Source organism: Perissodus microlepis, chromosome 9 (assembly GCF_051167445.1).
Source record: "Perissodus microlepis isolate ML-2025 ecotype Zambia chromosome 9, ASM5116744v1, whole genome shotgun sequence".
Taxonomy (NCBI): domain Eukaryota; kingdom Metazoa; phylum Chordata; class Actinopteri; order Cichliformes; family Cichlidae; genus Perissodus; species Perissodus microlepis.
The window spans coordinates 15,555,777-15,581,426 of record NC_140469.1 but is presented as its reverse complement, the minus strand read 5'-3'; the positions used below and the strand labels follow the sequence as shown (position 1 = coordinate 15,581,426).

The 25,650-nt window shown below is 42.1% G+C and overlaps 3 protein-coding genes and 3 non-coding genes across 6 annotated transcripts; 1 reads left to right on the top strand and 5 right to left on the bottom strand.

Annotated features, from left to right (window-relative positions):
- Positions 1-9: 9 nt before the first annotated feature.
- On the bottom strand, positions 10-5,219 carry c9h8orf89 (chromosome 9 C8orf89 homolog). The gene is made up of 7 exons (XM_084939200.1): positions 4,758-5,219; positions 4,622-4,667; positions 2,073-2,167; positions 1,656-1,794; positions 1,124-1,231; positions 976-1,031; positions 10-708 (listed from the first exon to the last, which is right to left on the bottom strand). The coding sequence occupies exons 1-7, from the start codon at positions 4,954-4,956 to the stop codon at positions 569-571; spliced, it is 783 nt and encodes a 260-aa protein (XP_084795326.1). The 5' UTR covers positions 4,957-5,219; the 3' UTR covers positions 10-568.
- Positions 5,220-5,486: 267 nt separating this feature from the next.
- rpl7 (ribosomal protein L7) lies at positions 5,487-9,791 on the bottom strand. Its single transcript, XM_084939201.1, has 7 exons — positions 9,731-9,791; positions 9,127-9,226; positions 8,863-9,029; positions 8,319-8,456; positions 6,646-6,755; positions 5,904-6,119; positions 5,487-5,595 (listed from the first exon to the last, which is right to left on the bottom strand). The coding sequence occupies exons 1-6, from the start codon at positions 9,742-9,744 to the stop codon at positions 5,911-5,913; spliced, it is 738 nt and encodes a 245-aa protein (XP_084795327.1). The 5' UTR covers positions 9,745-9,791; the 3' UTR covers positions 5,487-5,595; positions 5,904-5,910.
- LOC146380255 (small nucleolar SNORD12/SNORD106) lies at positions 5,766-5,858 on the bottom strand. Its single transcript, XR_014801408.1, has one exon. It is a non-coding gene; the product is annotated as a small nucleolar SNORD12/SNORD106 (small nucleolar RNA).
- Positions 6,486-6,578, bottom strand: LOC146380254 (small nucleolar SNORD12/SNORD106). Its single transcript, XR_014801409.1, has one exon. It is a non-coding gene; the product is annotated as a small nucleolar SNORD12/SNORD106 (small nucleolar RNA).
- On the bottom strand, positions 8,135-8,226 carry LOC146380253 (small nucleolar SNORD12/SNORD106). Its single transcript, XR_014801407.1, has one exon. It is a non-coding gene; the product is annotated as a small nucleolar SNORD12/SNORD106 (small nucleolar RNA).
- Positions 9,792-11,480: 1,689 nt separating the features above from the next.
- rdh10a (retinol dehydrogenase 10a) lies at positions 11,481-23,714 on the top strand. Its single transcript, XM_084939198.1, has 6 exons — positions 11,481-12,113; positions 12,456-12,691; positions 20,035-20,133; positions 21,174-21,319; positions 21,903-22,034; positions 22,162-23,714. Exons 1-6 carry the CDS (start codon positions 11,828-11,830, stop codon positions 22,283-22,285), a joined length of 1,023 nt encoding a protein of 340 aa, XP_084795324.1. The 5' UTR covers positions 11,481-11,827; the 3' UTR covers positions 22,286-23,714.
- Positions 23,715-25,650: the final 1,936 nt, after the last annotated feature.

Below are 25,650 nucleotides of genomic sequence, written 5' to 3'. Positions count from 1 at the left end.
CACATGAAGGAAGGTCCTCAAAATAACAAAAATAAATTTATTTAATTTCAGGAAGACAGTTAACAAGGCACAATAATGGCTTTGCTAAACTATTTACTATATATGTCAATATTTCACTTACTTAACAAAGCTTAGATATGCTGTATGTCTGAAACACTGTGGTAACGATGAGGCCAAAGATGGACACCGTATGAAATATGATACAGATGATACAGAAAGAAATATGGCCGTATTATACAAGAGCCATTAGAAAGCTAAATTAAATATCCTGCATGCAGATGCTGGGTGGAAAACTACTGACAGCTGTGCGTCAGACTGGAAAATGTTTACCTAATATTCATCACCGGCATTTATTGTTGCAGCAAGTCCGTACTACATGTAATTATGAATCCCAGAATGTAACCACCAGCCATACCAAGCAGCAAACTAATATCACCGAGGACAAACAAGCAGTCAGAACGAGCCACTGAAATGAACATGGCGCCCTAAGTGGTTTATTCTGTTCCGTCGTTGGCACAGACTCGAATGTTTTTAACCTCGACCAGTGTGACTGGGAAGGAGGTGATTGTCAGGATGGAGTCTTTCGAGGTTTTCTCATTTTCTTGAGCTTTTCCTGCCTCACCGTCTCGCCCTCCAGAGAGGACAGCTCAGATATCCTGTGGATGAAAGAGCGAGAGGCTCCAGCCATTGGGTCCGGATAGGACTGGCCTGTGTGGCGAGAGAAATGGAAAGAGATGGAGAGAAGCACAGGGCATATTTAATCTCTAAATATCCTGCACACATTTCCCTGTCATTAAGTAATAATAATCTTAATTAGAGATAAACTCTTGAATAATATGCCGCATGGTACATAAAAACACAAAAAACTGTTTGCTGTTTGTTTTTTCACTTCAAAGCTAATTGTGCTGTAAAGGCAGTACATGTGGACCTGAGAATGAAGGCTGAGAATGAAGTCAAAGCAGGAAGTGAACTCACTTTTCTGATTGTTTTTAACAGTCATTACGTTGGAGGATGGATATTTCACCTTGGGCCTGCAGACGACACAAGCACAACAGAGGTGGCTGCATTGAGAAATAACTGAAAACACTGGCTTGGTCACATTTTGTTTAGAAAGCCAAAATACCTGCCAAGCTTGCAGTTCTCAACCGAAAAGGTGTTTCTGCCACTGAGGACTAAAGCTGAGGGAATGAGGACGGCTGGATTTGTGTTCAGTTTATAGCTTTCAGGGTACCTGGAAGACGTAAAAACATTAAGGAGTATAATGAACACAGAGCTGACATTTTACAAAGCTTCAGACCAACAAACCCCACTTTTCCCTTTAATAGAAGATTGAGAATAATTTGTTATTGAGATAATATTTTTGTGCAGCATAATGATTTTCAGTTCTAGCTAGAATCGCCCTTGAACTGCCAGAAAATTAAACATTAAAAGCTACTCGAGCTTTTCTTTTTTTCTGACAGATAATGCATGCGTGTCAAAACAATACTTTTATCTGGCTGCTGTTTCTCTTTCTTCACGTTATCTGTCATACCCTGCATGAGACTGTGACTCAGTATAATAACTAATATCTGTGCAGCTGTCTCATGAAATATGCTTTTTTTTAAAGAAATTCCAGCTACAATAAGCTGCCCAAAAGATGTTAATCCAAAGGTTACCCCAGGGTGAAGGGTCGCCCTGTGTGGCTGTGGGAAAGCTCCTTGGAGAGGCTGAAGGATGGGAGGTTACCAGGTCTGTGCACATGGTAGTCTCTTGGCAGTGGAGGAATCACAGTTTTGGTCCTCTCTAACATCACACCTTAAAAAGGGAATAAGAAAATTGCTCTGCATTAATTCCACTGTCAGGTTATATCTGTAAGTTTCCCGCAAGTATCTAATGTCCCACTTTGGAGCGAATGGAAAGGGACCTATAGAAACTATGTAAGACAACAGCTCCACCTGTTGGCAGTCAGTTCACACAAACCCCATGCCACAAATTTAAATTCAGCCCATTTTGAGTGGGGAAGTAAGAAGAAACTCCTTAGTTTCCTCTCAGTTTTATTAACATAAGGCTGTCTCCTGTTCTGCAGTTCTTACATTTTCTATCTAACAGAAAGCGCCTCCCGCTGAGATCCCTCTCTGGGTTGGTGTTTTGCAACTCCAGCTTGTCATCTTTGGTTAAAGTAGGCATCCTAGAAAAATTGGAGAAAAATATATCAGCACACGTGGATTCTATATTTTAGATAGTTGAATACCACCTAGAAAAAAAACAAAAACATGTCATGGCACCAACAAATGTCAAAGTTTTATAAAGAAATACTTTTTTATTTTTACATTAAATCAAATAAAAATGGTTTCAGTAACAATCTTTATGATTAATCATCATGAATTACTTACGATTCACTGATAATTTTCCATTACTGATTTGTAATGGAAAGTCAGCGGAGGCGTAGCGGAGGCCCACCTTCAGCAATCATTACTTCCACTGTCGAGTGGCATGCTGTGTTCCCTAGTGGAGTTTTATCATGTTAAAATGCTGAATGGTGATTAGAAATCCCCCTTTTTCAATAATTATGTTAGCACTGTGCTAAAGCTGAGCGTCTGCTTTGTGGGTTCAACTGTAGTCTCAATATGAATTTTAAAAAACAATCTTCCCTCTGAAACTTGTCAGAGTATTTTTGTGATTTCCCGTATGGAAAATTGTCAAACAAAACAATATTTCATACAATAATTTGTGATACTCTCATACCACTAACTCGCTCAACAGCACCAGCTAACACCAACCTCAATAAAAAATATATGAGAGACCCCTTCAAATGACTAAGAAAGAAGGCCAGTGTATGAGTCTCTAGTGTCAGAAGCAGGGATGCCTCATGGGTCCTGAACTGGATAATGGTCAAGAGGTGACTCGTGAATATGGTCTTCTGGGCAGAAGTGCAAAGAAAAGGCTAAATCTGAGACTAGCCAATAAAATAAACAGATTAGAAAGGGGGAAAGAGCACACTGGACAAAGGGAGGACTGGAAAATGTACCGTGGCCAGATCAAGGTAGTTAGATTTGAAAGTTAGAACAATTGTAAATGTAGTAGAAAGGAAAATATGCTGGAGGAGTCCATACACTGCCCTTCAAGCAGGTACAGTAGAAGATTTCTACAGAACAAAAGGGATCTTGAACAAGGATGTGCAAAATACTATTACTACATTTTGCATATGTGTAATGCCATATGCTTTGGACACAACTTAATCAGAGCTAATTTCATTTTTCAGCAGCACAATGAACCAAAGCACAGTTTCACTGCAGGGAACTATCTAGAGAGGAAGCAGCCAGCTGGTATTCTGTGTCTAATAGAGTAGCCGGCACAGTCACTGCATCTCAGTCCTGGAGAGATGATGTAGGAACACTCTGGTCATACGCTACGTATAAAATACAGATCAAACCAGTCCGGCTTACAGTAAGCAATTCAGGAAGCACGGGGTGAAAAGTTTCCAGATTAAAAAACTGACAGCTGAAATCTGCAGCTCTGTGATTTCTGCACATGGGCAATTCTTTTACAATAAAGTTTCATTAGCAAATCATTATTTTGCAATGTCTTGACAGTATTTCCTATTCAGTATGCAAAAAAGTATGGCTTTTCATTTAAAAATATGACATTTTCTTGGTGTTATTGAGCATTATATTAAGGGCGACCTTGTCTCAGGGAGTGGGTCATCTACCAATCAGAAGGTCGGTGGTTCACTTCTCTGCTCTTCCAGTCTGCAAGTCCTGCAAGGATCCTTACCCTTAGGCAAAAAACTGAACTCCGAGTTACCCCCCAATGCATCCATCAGGGTGACTGTGTGTGAATGTTAGACAAGGTCGGTAGTGCTTGTATGAATGTGAGTGTGATTATGTAATGAGGCTTGAGTCAAAGAGTGTTCAGTTATATAAGTACCAGTCCGTTTATGTATAATTCTTGGATCTTTTATCATGTAAAATACCTTAATATACTCATACTCACCCTAAAACAGGGCTCTATAAAGGAAATAAGTGGTTCATGTTGTGGGCTGGATATGGAACCCAGGAAGGAATTATTTATGGTTATCTATGTAGCACTAAAAATGCCATAATCAAAATTAAATGACTGAATAAATATATTGATATGCAATTAATTGCACAAATGTTCAAAAATGTGTTTTATTCATACAGTATGAGATAAACTGAAATGCATTGGTGTTTTCGTTTTCCTTTGTATTTATTTGCATCTCTATGCAATTTTTTACATTTGTTTTTATGGAACTTCCGCATTAATTTGTCTTATTTTATGTTTGCAATCGTATCTTTATGCATTTTTGAGCAAACCTGATGATGTGGAGTAGCCAATAAGTAGGTGCCAGCCTCCCTTACTTGCATAATAGGTAAAATAATAATAATAATAATAATAAAATAAATAAAAACAGGCAGACATTAGTCTAGTGTTAATTACGTTGGATTACAGTAGTTCGGGTCTTCCATACCAGCCTGACACAGAAACAGTAACGCTACCCACTCTCTTTTAGTCTATACTAGCATAGTGGTTAAAAACGAGTGTGAAACACTGTGAGAACATCTCTTTTATTATATCTGTGGCGTAGCGTTTTTATAGCTTCCAAAATATTCACATAGCTTACCCTCCAATTATGAAGCCAGTCAGCTGAGGTTTCCCGTCCCTGGACTCTACAACACAGACAGCGCTCAGCATTTTACGGACCGTTAAGCTAGCTTCTTTGAATGAATCTGGCACATTTATGGAGCACGCTTACTCACTGCTCAAAGGTTGTATAACAGGAAATTTCCTTGGTTGACTTTGCCTTAAAGACGCTTGCCCTCCACCTGCTCCCATCCTCAAGTTCCTGTATGTCGGATATCCAACCGCATCAGGGCCGCGCTGCCCGCAGTTCGAGCTTTCCCGGGATATTAGCCCCTTTACGGTGATTATCGACGGGTCTAACTGGCAAGTTATCATGATGGAGCAGCCGCACGAACATCTGCTACAGACATTACCTTAGTGCTATACACAGCTACGACACAGCTAACGGTACATGGGTTAAAACCGGTTATCCCCGAGCAGCAGTGCTAGGCTGCAGCTCACTCTGGTACAACCCTAACGAGTCATCACGTCACCATGGAAACAGGCTTCAAAATTCGCCTGCATTGGTTTTTTTTATATTTAGCTTTCTGTGTTTCCTAACCAGGTTTGGTAATAAAAATGTACCCAAATACTATGTCCTATAATACCTAAATAAATATATATGTATTTTATCCATTATCCCATATCCATACAGGCTACAGTTAGCCCACAATTATTTGATAAATGCAGTAAATTGCCTTCAAATATAGTTTTTAGTTAATTTTTACAAGTTAAAAGTGTGTCCTTGAGAACTACCCAATTTATGTAGTCAACTCCCTGGGTGGATATTATATTAACGCTGGCTAACGCTGGATATTATATTACTAATATATCAAGTAGTAATGTACACAACCACACCCACACGTAAATACCAAACAACCTGCGTGATTCATGACACATTTACACATTAATGACAGGACCAGGAAGGTTTTTTCCTCCAAATTTTTATTGTACATTTTGAGTCCTTTTGAAAACCTGGGGGAAGAAAATAAGACAATGAGGTAAGAATTCTGATGTAATATAAAGTCTCAGCAACACATCTTTAATAAAAATAGATAGCACTCAACATGTATCCATGTTTGGATTTAAATAGATTTTCAAAGAGAAAGATCTCCCAGTCGGTGATTTAAAGCTCAATGACTAAAGATGTGGTTTCAGACAATGTTGGCTTATTAACAAGTGGTTTTCACCATAGTCGATAAGATGGGGAAAAAAGAATATGCATCATTAACCACATCAAATCAGTCTACTTTCAAAACCTGCAAAATATCACTGAAACTCACCACGACTTTAGTTCATCCTCCTGATCAGTCTGTTGATCTGATCCTCCCTGTTGCCGGCATCTCCTCCCTCCACGAAGTGTGTGGTCTTCTTGTTCATGCCACCGCGTGGGGACGACAGCTTGAAGGGCCACATGAAGTTGTTGGCGGGCTTGAAGTTCTTTCCAACTGTGTAAATCTCATGGATGAGGTCCTCAACACAGATGATGCCATATTTGCCTACAGATGAAAAGCGTTTAATAAATTGAACTGTGTGCCAGCTTTAGCATTTAAGTGTTTCATTTCAAAATTTTAAAAGCGAAGGGCTGATTAAACCAATAGAGGTAATCCAAGAATGAAACTGCTTGGAGCAACTCTGGCTTTTCTTCTTTTAATTTAGACAACAAGACTCATTTCCAGATGTGCTTGCTGCCATTTGAAGCGCTGATGTTTTCAATCTTTTCAGGCACAAAGTAAAACTCTTTGAGCTTGATAAGCAAGCCTCATCTTTCCATTTCATGTTCCCAAACATCTGACCAACAAATACAGTACAAGCCAAGAATTATCAACTACAAATCTCTCTTTGGTAAAGTCCTGTTAGGTTGGCATGTGGCTTCAGACTTAACTGGCAAAGTTTTCAACCTTTTTTTCACCAAAGTCGATAAGACGGGGAAAAAAGTGTACATCATTAACCACATCAACCGCCAACCATTTACCTAAAAGATATACTACAAACATTTTCAACAGCACTGTAACGTTTCCATACCGAGGGACTTCTCCACCAAAGCGTTGTCTGTGAGGGCAATGCGCTGTTTCCTGATCTTGCCGTACCCACGTTTGTAGACGAGCTCGCGCACAGACTTCAGGTTGGGGTATCTAGAGGGGAAAAAAGCAAAGGTTACAGTTTTGAAAGGAGCACAAATCAATGATGTTAACGTGTGTTAATTTATAAAGAAATAGGATTATAAATACTCATTTTTGTTTTATTTAGCTCAAAAGATACTTTAAATTTCAAGCATACCTGAAAAACACTTGTTTTGTAAATCTAAGTAATTTGAGTTCTTCTAATGAGTTTAATTTAAGAGGCATTTACAAAATATTAAAATATGAAGCCCAAAACATTAAGAGCTCAGATTTCATCTCTCCAAACCTGGCACTTTCATGTCTAAGCAGTGGTGGGCAATTTGCCAAAAAAAGATTATATACATCATTGTTTTGGGGAAGAAGCATGATCTACAATCTGAATGGCAATTCTCCCCACAGATTTAGTAAAACTCATTGCATTAACGTTACAGATTGCCTGGATACTAAACCTGACAGTTCAAATTTAGGCTCAAGACTCAACTGACCAATCTGAGGATCCTGTTTTAATCTAATTGGTATGATTGAATGGTAACAACTCAAATTTCTGCAGCTTTGATGCTTCTTCCAGGATATTGTGCCACTGTATAATGCATCTATAGGGTTGTTCTGTGTTATAACCAATCCTGCTTTGCTAAGATCTTATGAAGGAAAAAGTTTAGTTTTAAATATTAAATCTACACAATTCCTCCCAAATGCAGATGTGCCAAATTAATACAGTCAACAACATGCAAAAAATGTTAAGTCAGTTAAATACAAAGTTAAATACAGTTAAATACAAAGCATTACACAGTGGCAGATGATGGTGTTTCTTGGACTCCATCATAGTATAAAGAAATATCAGTAACCTAGTACAACATTGGGAACAATATTGCATCTACCAATACCAAGTTATCTGCATCAAAAGTGTCACTTAGACACATCCAAACAAGACTGACATAAATGACCGGACAGGAGTAACCCCAACCAGCTATATAAATATCAAAAATGGAAGTCTTAAGGTGACCAAAAAGCAAACACTACAAGTCTAACCTACAGTGTACTCCTGTGCCAAGTAACACACACTTCCAGAGGGCTGTTGTAGTGAAGATCAGGTAAATTCTTCCATTACAGCAGCACACAGCAATGTCAAACACACAGAGCACAAACATTTCCATTGGGTCTTTAACATCAAGACATTAAAGCTTTGTGAAATATAGCCAAGCATTTACTGTGTTTAGTTTGACACTGGCTTATTTTTCTATAAACTGTTTAACAGTACTTTAATGTGTTGATTTCAAGTGTCAGTGAATGACCACTATAGTAAATGCCAGGTTACAAAAGTTTCTGGCTGCATCATTACAGTATGAAGCCAACACACATTTGTCAACACACACTGGCACGTACCACTATGGAATGTGGTTTCAGACAAAACTGGCTTAGTTTCAGTCAGTAATCACCATGGTCGATAAGATGGGGAAAAAAGTTCAGCATCATTAACCACATTCCAAGTGTATCACCTATTTAGAGACGTGCTAATACCCCCCACCATCGCTTCTTATTTCTGAACAGCAGGTTTCAGAGTGACACAGTCCTTACCCCCAAGCGATGTAAGGCTCTGCAATTCTGAGCATGTTGATTGAAGCCTTGTTCAGCTTGACAAAGACACCATTGAAGATCTGGCGCAGACGGAGCAGCTGCAGAACTTTGCGGACCTTGGGGCTCACACCGTTGATGCTGAAAAAACAAACAAACAAACAAACAAAAAATGTTGTGATTACTGTTTGGACTTACCATCAAAGTACAACTTCCTAATTAAGCTGCTTAGAGTGGTTTCAGAACATTATTGGCTTTTTATTACAAATGTGTATCAGCAGAGTCGATAAGTCGGGGAAAGAGCATGCATCATTAACCACTCAACTGTATTTATCCACAAGGACTGGCTTAATCATTCAATAAAAATGACTTCTCAATAGCAACTGAATTAACAAGCAACTGAGCAGCTAAACACAAAGTAGTAATGTATGAGGCTCAGCTGCTGGACATCCTCTCATGTGGCACTGCCTGCACAACACCTTACAACTGATTGTGCAGTTCTTTTAAGCCAGATACAGAGGAATCCCAAGCAGTGCGCATCACTCACCCTCTGATCCTGATGACAAAGGCCAGTTTGGGCTCAGCTGGCACATAGAAGTTTCCCACTTTGCGAGCCATACGGCCCATTCGTATCTCACGCCTGTACATCTGCCTGTACTCCTTGTGGTACTTCTCAGCCCTCTTGTAGATCAGTTTCCTGGTCACCTTGCGGACCTGAATGCAAAAGGGAAAACACGTCGAAGCAGTTCAAAGCTCTATCCGATATCTCCATCCATACGGGAATACTTGTCTGCACAAAGCTTCACTTTACCTTTTTCTCAGCCAGCAGCTTCTTGACACGCATGGCCTTCAGGGCCGCGTAGGCCTTTCGCCTTTTCAAAAGGCTCTCAGGGACCGCCGGAACCTTTTTTCTGTTTAAACGTTAAAAAAATATGTTGTAAGGAAAAAATCCGAAGCGAGGTGGTGGACAAGATACCTGAACACATGTACATCGCTCAACAGAAACGATGACTGAATCATGGGGGCTGCTAGCTTGCCAGTCTGTCACTTGCCGGCTTCCACACAGGTAAATACTACTTCATACAATAGCTCTCGAGACTAGAGAGGTTTTACAACAGCATAAACTCAAAGGTTGCTGAAATAGCTGACTATTATTTTAGTTCTAATTTTTTAACCACAAGAACTGGACACTTGTAAAATCCACAGATGCTAAAGAGACAGCCATGTTGAACTCGGCTATATAGACTCAGTTATTATAAAGTACCCTTAACAACAGTAATAATCACCATCTGTAACAATACTGCTATTATTCTATCGTACATGAACTAAATAGCTTATTCGCGTTGTAAAATTAACAGCAGAGGCTAGTTTAATGCTGGATGTGATTAGATTTTAACACAGAGGGAAACACTCACTCTGCGTCCGCCATTGCGATCACCGAGAAAGAGACTTTTTCATTTGCGCATGTGCGGGATAAAAGCGTTAGGACCTCTGCGGAGCGTCCTTCCGACTGCCTGATGGATAAATTATAGCGATGTATTCAAAACTAAAGTTAAGCAAAATCCGCTGTAATAATGCTCTTGGATAAATCCTCCCTTAAATTTATAGGTTAATATATCAACAACTATTTTCTAAGACTGCTGTAAGGAATATTATTGTAATAACAAACGCTTTAAAGGTAAGGACACGGTATAATACGTATTCTGGTGTAGACCTACCTGGCCTTATTTTAATACATTATTTTATATTGTTTCTTTTTTGTCTTTTCGTTTTTTAATTAATCTAAACGCTACTTTGCCCGACTTCCGTGCTACAGGTGGCGTTATGCAGCCATCTGACCAGCAGAGGGCACAAACACTTCATTGTGCAAAGCACGATCAGAGAGCGCCTGTAGCGTTGAACCTCCCGCCCAGCACTTTGCTTCAGGCTGTATAACAGACACTGTTCTGTCCCAGGAGGTTATGAAAAAAATCATAAAATGATATAGACTCGATTGAAGGCCACTTATTTGTTCATTTATTTATTTTTATTTTACAGGCAAAATGCAAGACACAAGTTTTAATTTAATTGTGAAACGTCGCCCAAATAGAGCTTTGCCATTGGTCAGCTTCTCAATTTGACTGTTCCAGTGCAGGTAGTTTTATATAAAAAATGTTGCCTTGTATTAAACGAGCCAGCGTTAAAGTCCATCAATCATTTAATACTCTTGAAAAAGCAGAGTGCCTTTTTTATCTGTAATTTTCTTGGCTTTTTGGGCACATTGTTACATTTGGAGAGGACATTTCCCCGGAGGTGTTTTTCACGTATTTGTTTTATCCTTAGAATCTACAAAGGATTCTTCCATCAGCTGTTTGTTCCTCAGACACGCCCACAAAACAAGCACAAGTGAGAGGCTGCTGGCAAAGGTTGCACAACCTGGAAGAGGTGTAAACAATAGCCTGAGGTGTGGGGGGAGCTGCAAAGCGGCATTGAACGTGTTCACAATGGAGACGATTCGTGTGTGCCTGTTTTGTTTATTATTATTATTGTAATTAAAGGGTAATTAGGCTATATTAATTAGGAAGAAACGTGATCGCGTAACGATTTGCGCGTGGAAGTATCACTTTTCTGGCCGGGTGCGTGGCTTACCTAACCGACCGACTTCACTTTCCTCCGTGGGGATCTCAGGGAATCATTGCAGGCAAAGCTGGGATATGTCTCGAGCTGGCTTGTAGCTTTAAGTGTAGTTTCTGATTAACAGAAAAAATAATGTGTAACATATAATAATAACGTAAAGTGGGAATACTTTGTAAACATGATATTTTAGTTTGCTCCACGTATGGCTGGACATTGACCTGGACTTACAGGTCCAGTGCGGCCTGATCGGTGGCTCGTGGCTTTCTGAGTTTAAGCTGTTAAGATTAATTATATCTTTAAACAACTTGTTATCAAACTTTACATTGTTGGGATTTTCCTAAAACGCGCAAACACGCACGCAGAGACGCACAAGTAAGCAGTCTTTTCATACAGGAGGGAAGCTTAATGTCTAATCTTCCTTGAGGATACAAAAAAAGTCCGAGATTCGTGTTAAAATCTTTCAGGTTACATCACCTTCATTCTGACAGGCGCTCAAGTCCCTCTCCTATTGGGTCCAGCGTTGATGGCTGAACAGCATAAATAGCGCCTGAGGTGCGCTCCAGAGTGAGATGAGTGGAGAGGCAGCAGAGGAAGTAGGAGGCTCACTTGATAGTAGCTGCTCATAACTCACTGCAACTGTGCGTTATAGTGGCAACTGGACTCTTACCGAGCAGCATCTGAACTCGCACTCCACTCATACATCTGTCCTGCATGCGCCTAAGTTTCTTTCGCATTTTTTGTGTCTTTTAAACCATATTTCTATAGGCCGTTATTCCTGTGATCCAAGTTTGTCGGTGTTTCCCTGATCCTGTCTGCTGCAAACAGGTTGCAAGAAGGAAACAGTCCCCTGCGCGTCTTCCGCCGCTTATTTGAATTGATAGAAAGCTTTGGCCAAGATGATGATAATAATTGCGGAGTTCTTCGTAGTTATTCTGAAGGTGCTCTGGGCTTTTTTAACTGCCGGAGCCAAGTGGATTGTGCGGCCAAAGGAGAAAAGCGTGGCGGGACAGGTGTGCTTGATCACCGGCGCTGGAAGCGGCCTCGGGCGGCTGTTCGCCAAGGAGTTCGCCCGGAGACGAGCGATACTGGTGTTATGGGACATAAACAGCCAAAGCAACGAGGAGACGGCGGAGATGGTGCGCCAGATTTACCATGAACTGGACACTCCAGTAACCAAAGACGGTAAGAGTGTTTTCTTTGCAGCTTTAAGGCTGGCAGCCGGCTTTCTGGGCGGTGGAGTGTTATTTAAAGAACACACACTGCAGTCCTGATCAGTGTAAGAGTGAATAAACTAAAGTGTGTCAGAGGGAGTCAGTTAAACTGGACACAGCCTCAGATTTTCAAAAGTTTCATTTTAAATAACCAAACAGTGGAATGATACTTCCATATGGAAACAGTACATTTTTAAACAGTTTCACCTAATTTCGCTGTATTAACTTTCATAATCTTAATCAACCTACTAAACACACTTTCACTGATCATCTATTGCTTTCCCTCTCTTTTATCCCCCCCCCCCCTCTGCAGGACCTGTTGGAGGGGTAGAGGAAGTCCCACCTTTCCAGCCGCAGGTCTACACCTATGTGTGTGATGTAGGGAAGCGCGAGAGTGTGTATTCCACAGCGGAGAAGGTGCGTCGGGAGGTGGGAGAGGTGGACATACTCATCAACAACGCCGGCGTCGTCTCTGGCCATCACCTCCTGGAGTGTCCCGATGAGCTGATCGAGCGGACCATGGTGGTCAACTGTCACGCACACTTCTGGGTGAGCCGATGTAGAAGCTGTTGTAATAAGGCGACTCTGAGGTTATTGTGAAGTTATAATATGTGTGCCCAAGTTTCAGTGAGAACAGTGTTGCTGAATGTGTTAACTGTGATGCCAGGTTCACAGGAATGTCTCCGCTCTGACTCGTATGCCTGTTCATAATCTTATCCTTCTCTGTGCCAAACTGAAGAATCAAAGGTGTGTGTGTGTGTGTGTGTGTGTGTGTGTGTGTGCCTCCAGGCCTAAGAAACTATGACCATAAATAGTTGCCTTGCATGTTCAGATTTCAGCTCCACTTGCTTTCATTCTGCCAGAGGAAAGTCACGGGTTTGGCTTTTTTAAATCTTTGCCTTTGCTCCGCTTTGGCAGCCACAGCCGATGATGATCCCAGAGGTATGTCAGCGGCTCTGTCTCATCTCCTCAGCTGCACAGATCTGCACAAACCGACTGTGCGTGATGGAAACGGGGTTCTGTACGTAGGTTGGATCTGTCTTAGATCAGCTCACCACATTTTGCTGGCAGTTGGTGATTTGTTGCATATCAGATTTTTACTCTGGCTCCGTTCCTCGAGCCTTTCAGTGTGACTACTTATCTGAGAGGCTACGTGGACTTGATGGAGTGAATATGCTGCGCTTTAGATAAGCATAAGCTGTAGCGTGTAACCAGTTAAGCGCTATCACAGGTTTTTTTTGTGTGTCTGTGTATTTTTGGGGTGTGGGAAGACTGTGGTTGCAGACTCCCAAAGCTATTAGAAATTTAATAAAGAGCTTTATTCATTTTAAAGATGGATGTTTACTCTTTTGGAGCCTTTAGACCAACCTTATGAGAATCGATTGCATTTCACCTGTGGAACAGCAGCAATGACTGTGTAAATTTGGCTTATAAGCTTTGTTTGGAGTAAACCGCATGGATTGAGAATAAGTCTTTCACCTGGCAGGCTGGTTCTGAATTCACCACTTCATGCGTGAATTTAGTTGTCACAACATATTGTCAAGTGATCCAGAATACCTTCCTTTTTGAGGCTTTGGCCCCAGGCTCTTATCTTTTTATTTTATTTGTTGTTTACAGAGAACGGCATTCTCAGTCATGCCATGAAACCACAGTGACTTCAAGCTTCCTAATCGAGCATGAAAAATCTCTTGTGGTATCGCTCACGCAGGTTGTGCGGATTTCCTCTTTAATGGATGCCCCATTCAAGCATTCTGCTGGATATTTCAGTGCTCTTTAAATCCAGGATTTGGAGTCAGGGTCCAGTGATTTGGTAGTAGATTTTTTTTTAAAAATAGATGTTTGTGTTTTCCTGTATTCTATGGTGAGCGTGGTTTCTTTAGAGGTGTGTGTGTGTGTGTGGAGGGGGGGAGCAGATGAAAGAAGGACTTAATGAATGGTGACAGCCAGAATGGAGGATGTGGTTCATTAATGACACAAGCTAGATGAATAGAGATTAAACTAACAGGGGCACTGTCCACTTTCCTTTCAAACTCACTGCAGTTAGTCACTGCATGCAGGTGGCAGGTATTATATAAACCTTTTGATTTTTTTTTTTCTCCCCTTTTTTTTCTGAACAACAGGTACCTCCAACGGCTTACTTGTGGTTTTTGACTCAACAAATAACTTCAGTCTATGTCCGCGTCGTGAAAGGCTTTTAGGCCGGCTTTAAAAACCTGTTAAGGCACGTGTTTTCACATGTTTTACAAAATGCTATCCCTAAAGGTATGTTAAAGGAGAATTTGTATTTGAAAAGTGCAAGAACAGCTATTCAGATCAGTTTACAGAAGCAGGTTTCCAAGTGTGCTTGCCATTTTTTTCACACTGACAAGCTTCTCTTATCTTTTTTTAAAAATATATTTTGATGTCTCAGCAGTGCGCGTAAAGAGGCCTGGTGTGTGTTTTCTTTAGGCACGCATCGCACTCTGCTTTTTCCGTGTCACTGTTTGGCAAAACACTGTAATGGCAATGTCAAGCCCTCCAAACCCAGCTTCCTCCTCTCCATAATCCCGGACGTTTTTTAAACAGCCACGATTTCAACTGCAAATGGCTGCAAGTTCAAAGCGTTTCCCACAAATGGCACAGCTGGGTGTAAAAATAAGCAAGTCCTCATTTGTTGGACAGAGTATTGGAATAAGGCAGGGATGGAGTTGTGAGCAGGAAGCGGATGGTAATCGTAGTGTCGCGTGGGTGTCTGCCAAACAGGCCCGGCTCAGACCCCACACTTCTTCTGTCTTTCTTCCACAGGCCCCTCTGACTCCTCCCAACCTGATTTGGAGGCAGTGGGTGCAGCTGCATGGGAGTCACGGAGGCCAGTGCTGTTCATCCGGCTCTGCCACACACACGCTAACCGCTATGATTCAGTCCCTTCCTCCCTTTAGGTTTTTTATGAGAAGGGGGGGGGGGTCATCACTTTGAATTTGTCTGACGATGCTTTGATTAGTCCAGCTGGCAATTTGTGATGTTTGCAACTCAGTTCTTAGTCATGCTGGGAAAGGGGCTGTGCAGTCATTCCACCAGTGTCACCAGAGTTTGTTTTTGAGGATTAGCGTGTGTGTTTAGTGGAATGACATGAGAGGAAATTATCCTCAGCATCTTGAGCTGGTTACCCAACAGGTGGCTCGTGAACAATAAGCAGCTATCCGCCCTCTCGTGGAAATCCTACACCTCTTGTGCGACAGCACGAACTCACCGAGTGCTCGGGAGCGACACGGCGGGAAAAGAGCAGGGAAAAGAAAAGGGGAAGGAAGGCACTGCCGTCCCATCCACAGGCGAGAGGGTAATGGTAAGCTGCTGCTGACCCACTTTATCTGACAATTGGTTTCTTGTCTGTGGATCAGCTTGACAAGATGCCAGGCGACAGGAGCCAAGTTCCGCAGGCCGCATTCCTGCTGTAGCCAGAGAAAGGAGGCAGCCAGGCAGAAGGGTCCTACTTGACTGGTTTTATATGGGCCCCTCCTCAAGCCCAGTGCACCTGTACCCCGCAGTGAAGCTAGCCATGGCCGTGTCACTGTTCTCCTCCCGCACATACCTGTTCATGGGCTGTAGATAATTATATTTTTCTAGTGTTTTGGTCTGAAGATTACCCCCATCCATTTAGCAGTTTAGTTCTTAAAATGACTGCGAAAGAGTGTTCATTATGATTGTTTGGTTTTTTTGGGAGTTTTTTTTATTTTTTAACTCTTTTAAATTCCTTGTTCTGTCCAAAGATTTTATAAGATGGTACTAAAGAATATTTTTCCTTTCATTACAAAAAAAAAAAACTTGACTGATTCTTTGAAAAAGTTGTTTTTCAGTTCAAATAGAATTAAACTAATAAAGTGGATACTAAGAAAAGCAAAGGGATAAAGAACAAAAAAAGATCACGAGATTCTGTGAATCATCACTCTGAGCAGCTATTGTGACTAGGGATGGGTATCGTTTAAGTTTTCTCCGATACTGGTGCCAAACCGGTACTTTTGAAACGGTGCCGGTGCTTAAACGGTGCTCAAACCGGTGCTTAAAGAATGGAGAACACACACTTTGTCCAAAAACCTCTCATGTTTAGCTGTTTTTTTGTAAAAAGATAACAATGTTAGCCTTTTCTGCAGCTATGGGGCATATATGGTATCACTCTTGGCTGGAAGCAGTGCTTAAACAATGGAAAAAACACAAACTTTGTCCAAAAACCTCTCATGTTTAAATGTTTTCCACTTTTTCTTTGGTCATTTTAGCCTTTTTTGCCAGGGTGAAGGGAGTATCTGCCATCAAACAAGAAGACAGCCGCATGTAGGACAGTGTTTGCTAGTTCACCTTACATGCATTAATTTAATAACGTGGTTAGCGTACTCAACGTAAATTACACACAAACAACATTAAGCTACTCACGCAGAGAAGAACGGCTGCTGCTGCCATCATCATCCGTCCTCATTTCTGCTACACTGGCAGGGCTAGGGGCCAGGACTCTCCTCTTTGGGTTTTTGGGGGATGTTGCTAATTCCGGGACCGATAACAGGCACCACACCCGCAGTAGATGTGCACGGTGTGAGGTCTCGCAGCAAGCTATCAAATACGGCGCATTTCTCGGCTTTAAAAAAAAACGCTATGCGTCGCCAGGTGTTTCATCAGATTTGAGGTGTGACCTCCTTTGCACAGTATCAGCTTAAAGCACTTGCTGCAGGCTGCTGAGTTTGCATCTTTTGCTGTGAAGTACAGCCAGACTTTGACCGCTTCGCCTTGGGCGTTTTTAATCTGTAGCTCTGCTCTAAAAGAACGTACGTACATGGACCCGCCTACTATCCTCGGAAACGTAAAATGATTGGCTAGAATCTAAAGTGTATCACAGCTCAGGAAAAAAAAGCACCGAAATGTGCGCTGCTTTTCGGTCTGGTTACTACCGTTTATGTCAGAACCGGTGCCATCATGGCACCGGATACCGGTACCCATCCCTAATTGTGACATTAATGGTTTTCATACAATATTCATTACTTTTTTATAGAAACTTATAAAAAAACATAAAACATTTTTATAGGAAAATGTTAATAGACTGGTGCTTATATAGTGCTTTACTATTCTCGAAGCACTTTATACAACTTACCTCATTCACCCAGTCACACTCAGTCATACAATCACTTTTTCTCTCTGCGTAAGTGCTTTCTATACAACCTGGGGATCAGTATCTCACCCAAGGTTACTTTGGCGTTGGACTGGAGCAATCAGGGATCAAACCACCAACTTTGCGATTGGTAGATGACCTCTACCTCCTGAACCACCACAAAAGCAGAATTAAAATTATGATTTCATTATTCAGATAAAGCCCATGGCTTAAAATGTGACTATAAAACAATTATAATTCCTTATCCAGCTCCTAATTTGTCCAGAAAATCAAATTGACCAGTCATAAAACACCATACCTGGGGAAAACCTGAGCCTACAGATGAGCTTTGAGGTTATGTTTGTGCACTGATGTTTTCTAGAGAGCAGTTCTCCAAACTGAGAGTTTGAGCTGTACGCAGGGGATGGCTACCACTTGGTATGGTCAATACAACATAACCAATCTGCATCAGTCATCCCCAATGACCACTAACGTCAGCCCAGCCCACTCAGATTTCATGATCTACTACAGGATCGGACAAGCTCCGGAGCTCAGGCATTTTTTTTTCTCCCTCCCAACTTGGTTCTCTCGTCCAGGGAGAAGTCAGCCCAATTAAATGGCCATCTGGTCCTATGCAAAGGCCAATATTTTGTTCATATTCCTGTTGGTCAGGCGCTAGCACTAATGCAGCCTGACACCCCAGCTGCAAGAAGCTTTGTGTGGCTGAAATGCTCCTGGGGGCACGCACCAATTAGGGGGTGCAGCGGGCAGGGCACCCCCACATAGGCCAAGGAGGCCCGGCTGTGTCAGCGGGTAATTTAGCGGAACAAGGGAGCGTTGAGACCCAATTACGGCAGCTCTGATGTAAGACACGAGACCCCGGTTGCCTTCACACATTTTGTGTCTGAGAGGTCAGTGGGGGTCATACCCACATGCCAGGATTGCCATGAGAAGCAGGACGGGTGGGGAGAGATGGGACGGTCGGTCACGTTTAGACCCGTCCTCCATCAGAGGAAATCATCCTTTCCTCTCAGTTCCCCTCAGACCACTCAGCAGAATTGTCCAATTGAATTTGTGTATTGGCTTTGCTAGTAATGTATGTGCCAGATCGAGTCATTCCCCACTCTCTAAAAGTTGCTGTGGGAGTGGGGTGGGGGGGGGGACGCTGGCTCAAATCAGCTACGGGCATATCTTAAGTTAATGCTTCATTTGCACGCAACTCCCTCCCTCTTTCACTGCCATTCTGGCTCGCAGAGGTCTTTCTCAGCTTTTGCCCGGGCTTCATGTTCTCTCACTCCCTCTCTTTAGGCCCCATCATTCAATGAGTTGAATATTGCAGCAATTTATGTCCTGGAAAAGTGCAGATGTTTGGAACGGAGTCAGATCAGTTATACCTGACTGTAGAATAAACTCCGAAGCGATGAAGTCACCTTCCTTTAAACCACTCTGTAAACGTGAGTTATTGCTTCCAGTTTTATTTACCTCACTAAACAAGGAGAGGGACCTCTAAACGCAAATGTCAAGCTTAACGGAGATTACGCTTCAGGTCAGTAGGGCCGATGCAGTTAATCTCTGGGTGCAGTTTTAATGAGGCTCGTCCTCCCCCTACCAGAGGTTTCACGGCTGTACTACCTGGTACCGCGCTCTCTCGTCTCGCTGGCTCTGCGCTCCGATCCAGGAAAATGTTTATAAAGGAGGCTGAATCGTTTCTCTACCGTGTTAACCAATATAACAGCAACCACAGAAAACAGCTTTCTTTCCCAAAGATGTCTTGGAAAGGTCCAGTTATTGGGCTGAAAAGCAATACATACTGCAGGCTGTAGCTGTAGCCCCTGTGATGATCATTATTTATTAATTACTAGGCTATTTGAAGTCTCAGTCTAGTGTGTGTGTGTGTGTGTGTGTGTGTGTGTGTGTGTGTGTGTGTGTGTCTTGCCTCAGTAACATTTTAACAGTCCTCAAGGACGCGTGCATTGTTCTTCACTATGGCAGCACACATCTGACTGGAATAGATTTAGCTCTGCTCCCAACAAAAGGCCTGATGGTTGTTTTTGTAGACCTCCTAGTGGGAGAGTGATTGGTCAGTTCCTATCATTGCCGTCACATGTCACACCTGCTGATTGGCTCACGCTGTGTCCAGGGCAACTCCAAAGTCAGCTGACGGGCAGAATGAGGAATGAATCCATAGGTTAATCAAGTGTAACGGCTAACTCTGTGTGTGCTGCTCCTCTCACCGCCCTCGCTAGCTCCACCGGACTCACCAGTGGAACCGCTCCAGTTAGAAACGCTTTCATCTCGTAGACTGTTCTGCTGGCTGGCGCTCCAGCCGGGCGCGAGGCCGTGTAGGTAGATGAGAAGCCGGACTGTATTGTTGGAAGTGTTGAGTGAACGGAGGCCCGTGATTGGTGTTGTCACCAGCTCTTTAGTGCAGGGCCCAACGGCGGGCACCAGATCTGTGTGGGAAAAGCACAGACTGTACGGAGAGGGCGACATTTCATCTTTCCCCTCTTCAGTAACTGACTCGGAAAGGATAGAAGTTCTATGTTTATATTTTCAAATGCTGCACCTCCAGCGCTCGGTCTGTTTTTATGCATGTTATGAATTCTCATTCAGACGCCTCTCTCTGCATCACCATGGAGAAGGGAGAGAAACAGAGGAGGGGGGGATGAGAGGGAAGGCAGAGAGGATCAAAGGGCTCTGGCACAGACAAACTGCACAAGTGAACTAACCTTCCTCTTTTTTCTCTTTGCCCTTCTGTCTCTTCTGTCCTTCCCCCCTTTAGACCACCAAGGCGTTTCTCCCCAAGATGCTGGAGCTGAATCATGGCCACATTGTGACGGTTGCCAGCTCCCTGGGTTTATTTAGCACAGCTGGAGTGGAGGTTAGTATCATACACAACAACACATGCACATCCCATCTTTCCCACCATCCAAAACCAGTGCTGTTCCCCAAAGGCGTCCGTGCCAGCTAGCACACTGAGACGGGGGGAGGTTAGGCCCCCTTTCTCTAGTTGTCCCTCCACCCGTTAAATTTAGGAACACAGATGAGCATTGGGAGCCTCTTATAGATTCCTCTATCTTCAGCAGTGGGGGTGTGGGGCCCCTATTGGGCTCTGGCCCCAGGGCCAGAATGAGCTGACAGCTCCCCCGAGGGACAGAGACATCTTCATCACTGCTTTGTGAACAACTTGGTGCCCACTCAGTATTCAGTTCACAGCAGCTTTCAATGGATATGGTTTTGGTTTTCCTTCCTATAGTTTTTTTTTTTTTTTTAATGCATAATAAAATATTTACTGGGGGGTCATTTAACCGGTGGTCCTCCTAGAATGTTTCATTTTCATATGTCAGGGAACAGAGCTCTCATTTATCCCCTTAGCTGAGAACAGTATCCATTTCTAACAGTCTGTAGGGATAACATTTGACTTTTGTTTAAGCATTTATCCATAAAAATTAAGCCTACTCTTTTTTTGGTCACGCTTTTACGGTTCCTGGAAATGCCTGAAATGTCATTTCAGACGTGCAAGTTAGAACCAAAGCCTTCGCCTGTCATGTGGGCACAGACCAATCCCTTTGTCCTCTTTCTGTTTATCGACATGCATCTGTGTTTGCCCAGGTCTTTTTCTTTAAAAAAAAATAGATTATTTCCACAGTGAACCACATCAAAACCTTCCCGCCAAGCAGTGCAGTCTCCTGAAGCATTGGAGAAGAATGCTAATGAAACCGTAGAACAGCGGACTCACTCTGGGTTTTTTTTTTTTTTTTTGTTCTTGTTGTTTTTTGTGTGTGGAGGATGTATCATTAACAGCAAAGAGAGACCTCTGTGGCCACGGGGCATATTTCATAGTGTTCTGTAGTCCCTGGGTGCAGGCAGGGGGTTTACGGAGCTAACCCGTTCTCTCTCCCTCTCTCTTCATTCCCTCAGGATTACTGTGCCAGCAAGTTCGGTGCCATCGGGTTCCACGAGTCGCTGAGCCACGAGCTGAAGGCCTCAGAGAAGGACGGCATCAGTATGACTCTGGTGTGCCCGTACCTGGTCGACACAGGAATGTTTAAAGGCTGCAGGATAAGGTTAGCGGCCAGTGTGTCCTCTTTAATAAGCTTTCGTGCACCTGCAGTGAGTTTGTCACCTGTAATCTCCACTTCATTAAACGGCCTCAAACACCCATTTTTAAAACTTCAAAGCGGCAGCTGACAATCTGTGGTGTTACAGTTATTATAAAGTGAGTGGTATTCCTTAGGTCAACACTGCTTAAACAAAGAGGGCTACTTTGTTTTCCCAGGGGAAAACCTCACCAACAGGTGCACCTGGGCTAGCCTCCTCTCCCCTCCGCCCTCCGTGCTGCTCTAATAGTCCTCACTTTGTTTGATGGGTGCAGTCAGCAGCTGGCATGTGCTCTGTCTTTATTGCCCCACCATTTTGGAGCAATCCTTAGTACCAGTATCACTTATGTTCATGGATTTCCTGAAGTTTGTCAGCGCTCCTTGAAGTGTTCTCAGACTTCCTCTCATGTTTCCAACCACGTTAATTTACTGAATGACTTCAATCATCCCTAATTGTATTTCCTCATAAATTTAATTAGTTTAACTAAATTTGACGCACATTTTCCCTGAATTCCTTTCTCAATGATGACCGTGATTTCTTTCCCTTCAGGAAGGAAATCGAACCCTTTCTCCCTCCTCTGAAGCCAGAGTTCTGCGTGAAACAAGCCATGAGGGCCATCCTCACCGACCAGCCCATGATCTGCACGCCTCGCATCGTCTACATGGTTAACTTCATGAAAAGGTGAGCTGCCTCTTTTTTGTTTTAACCCTCCACCCCCACCCTCCCGGCCCACTCCATCGGCCTTCAGTGTACTGCGCAGGGGTATCCAGTGTCTCTCGCTAATCTTATCTCCGTCCTGTCTCCACAGCATCCTGCCCTTCGAGGCCATTGTGTGCATGTACCGGTTCCTAGGCGCCGACAAGTGCATGTACCCCTTCCTAGCTCAGAGAAAGGAGGCCATGAACAACAATGAGGCAAAGAATGGGATCTAGGGGGTGCTGTTTGCAATATGAACAGGGGAATTTAAACCTGCAAGTATGAGGAAACAACCACTGAGGACGGAGATGGAAGGAAAAAAAGAAAAAAAAAAGACTGAATCTAGACTGGTGCACTTGCATTGAGCAAATGCAAAGGTTTACCATATTGTTCCTCTGGAACAAAGAAAGCTGTGTACTACAAAGGATTTATTTTTGTCTTTTTTTTTTTTTTAAGTTTGTTTAAAGAAACCAGCATCTATATACTGTGTCACTAGTTTTGAAATCATACAGAAAAAGATATCCAGTAATTAACTATTTACGTAATGTAGTCACCAGCCTTATCTAGTGTCATTGTGGAAATATACAGTATGTTACTGTACAAACAGTAATCTTTTTTCACTTATTTTATTTTTGTAGACATGCACTGTAATTTCTGATGGTTTTTGTTTATCTTCTTCTGATTTTTCTACACTGCCAGCATTCTCCGTGTAGAAAGGATTAACACAGCGTTTCCGTCTACCCCACACAGAGGCTCTTTTTCAGTCAGGAAACAAGTTTCTCCGGCTCTGATTTTTAGCTCGTGCCATCAAAAATAAAGTAACAGGAAAGAAAAAAAAATCCCAGCATTTAAGTTAACTATACTCCTTTTTTTCTTGTGTTCAGTACTTGCATTAGATGCATATAGCGTATATTAATATCAATCCAAATGAAACGTTGCAATAGCCAGATTGTAGCGGACTGTAATCTTCACAGCATTTCCAATCTAATGGGATTCAGCAGTGTCCCTCGGCGGTCCTGTCACTGCACGAGGGAGTGGCGTCCTGGGCTGAATTGGCATGCGCGACACATTCAGAATGTACTGCTTAGGGAGAAATCCAGTTGATGATTTTAATTTCTTTTTTTAATGCGTTCATAATGTAAATTTGTTACCTATTGTTGTATTTTTTTTTTCTTTTTAAAAAAAGCTCCACTTTAAACTGCTGTTTCAACACTGATGTGATTGAGGGAAATGTATTAAAGACAGCTTTTCATTATTATTTTTTTCCCCTAAAGCTAACACCTGCCCAGTGTCCACCTCGTCCAGTTAAAGTGTATATGTTTAAATATTGTGAATTACCCCAGTGTCCCCAACTAACTGTGTCCACCATATTTGATAAATGACTGTTTTATATACCCTTTTTATTATTATTATTATTATTATTATTATTATTATTATTTCCCTGAATTTCAACTACATTCCAATAGGCATCATTCCTTCAGTCACAGTGATGAGCCTAAATTCTCTACCTCTTATTTTTTGCCTTTTTTTTTTTTTTTTTTTTGACAGTATGACATAAGCCTCTTTTTGTAATTTTTCTGAAGACTGCTCCATAGAAGAGCAAATGTGGTTCCAATGTTTAGTGTCTCTGCCTAACTTAAATTAATAAAGTGATTTAGATTATTACACGGTGTCTTCTTAGCCGCCAGTCAGCACGCGACTGTCCGTTTGACTTATACTGACATACCACATGAGTGCAACATCCAGCCTGCAGCTGTCATTCCACTCCTGTTTTCCCACACTTCATCTCTGCATCTAATAAAGGCACAAATGCTCTAAATCTAAATATAATCAAAAGGGGAAACTCGCATCCTGACCTCCAGCAAAGTGTTTACACCCACATTCCTGCCTCTAAGTCTGGTGACCTGAGCTGCAGTCATAAATTGCACAGCGATGACTGTAGTTATCCACTCTAACCTCAGATCAAACCATTATTCAGCACAGAGCACCATGAAATTATTTTGAATTCAGTGAATTACTGCAGTGAGTGACAGGAAAGAGGATCTTCTGCAATGCTGATGAATTTCTTGGGTGCAGTTTCCATTGTTGCAGCGACACCCACCCAGCCCTTTTCTTCTCTTTTCGACTAGTATCGGTATCACTGCCCTCGAACGGTGACTCAGGCACCCTTTAGACATGGGTGTTGGCTAAAGATGGTAAGAATCATTTGTCTTTGTAAGTAAATATACTCTTATATGCAGCACACGCAAGCATGTGATTTTTTTTTTGTTTGTGCTTACCCAACAGTCTGAAATAGTCAATCAAGGTCACAGAAAGTCAGGCGTGTCACGCTGAACCACTAAAAAGGAAAGAGGACCTAAAAGTCATAAATGACAGAAAAGGCATCAGAAGGTCAGAATAAGAACAATAAGGACCCATTGTGCCACAAAAACTCTACCGCTTCTGTCGGAGCTGTTTATGTATCTGACCCTGACCTTTTGCTTACCCAGAGGAGGGGAAAATCAAATTTCCTAATTGGTGTCAGCAAAGCATCACATTATCATGAGCGGCATTTGGATTCACATGTTCAAATTGCTGAGTTGTTTGTGCTAGGCTTGGAGTTGCCTTTGAGGCCACATTCTTGGTATTTGACAACAACTCGGGGGATTTTAGTGAGAGACGGTGCAGTTTATTACAGAAAGTCACACACCAGCATGGAAAAACTGACTGCTTTTATTTATAAAATTGTGTAAATCTATTTTAGAACATTACCAGTTCCGAATTATGTCAGTGAATTAACTGAAACTTGAGGAAAACACTGATAAGACAAAGACAATTTTAGAAACCGACTGTGCTGTAAGCCCTGGTATTTCTTGCAGTTATCCTGTAGACGTGGCTTGCACACTTTCTTTGAGCTGAAATTAGAAACATTTGTAAATGTGAGTTAAGCAGGGTTAAACTATCTCGAAATATAGTAGCTACCAAAAACAAAATGACACTGAAATACTTCATAATAAGCAAACATTTGTATTTTTCATGTACTGGATTACCACCAAGCACTGGCATAATACAAATCTGCAAATACATTTTTCTCTTTAAGCATCTTTCATGTTAAGAATTGGTGAAATGACTCAAAAACAGCACTGCAGTACATACTCACTGCAGGTCCTGTGCATTTTTTATGAGTTATCTTTAAAAAAAAAAAAAAAGAAGTATTTTAAACATTTTAACAGCCATATTTTATAGTAGTTATGAAAATCAAATAATTCTCATCACTCTAACTAATAACACATGTTTAAATGTGATCAGGGTTCATTAGAATATAATTTCCCATAAACAGATTACAAAAATCTGATTACAAAAACCCAATTGAATAAAACTCATTACCAGACGCTGATTTTTTCCCCCCTTGTCTGGACTCAGCTAATCAATGTCATGTCCAAAAATGCTTAAGTTGTTAAACTGGCAAGTCTTGGCGTTAATCCTCCTCACAGCTATCAGTGTGATCGCGGACACTTATCTCCCCACAGAGCAAATCGATTCCTTTTGTCCGCCACAGACAACACAGCCGTCCTCCAGACACTGCTGATCGGTCCCTGCGAGTTTCTATCGAACCTCTTCG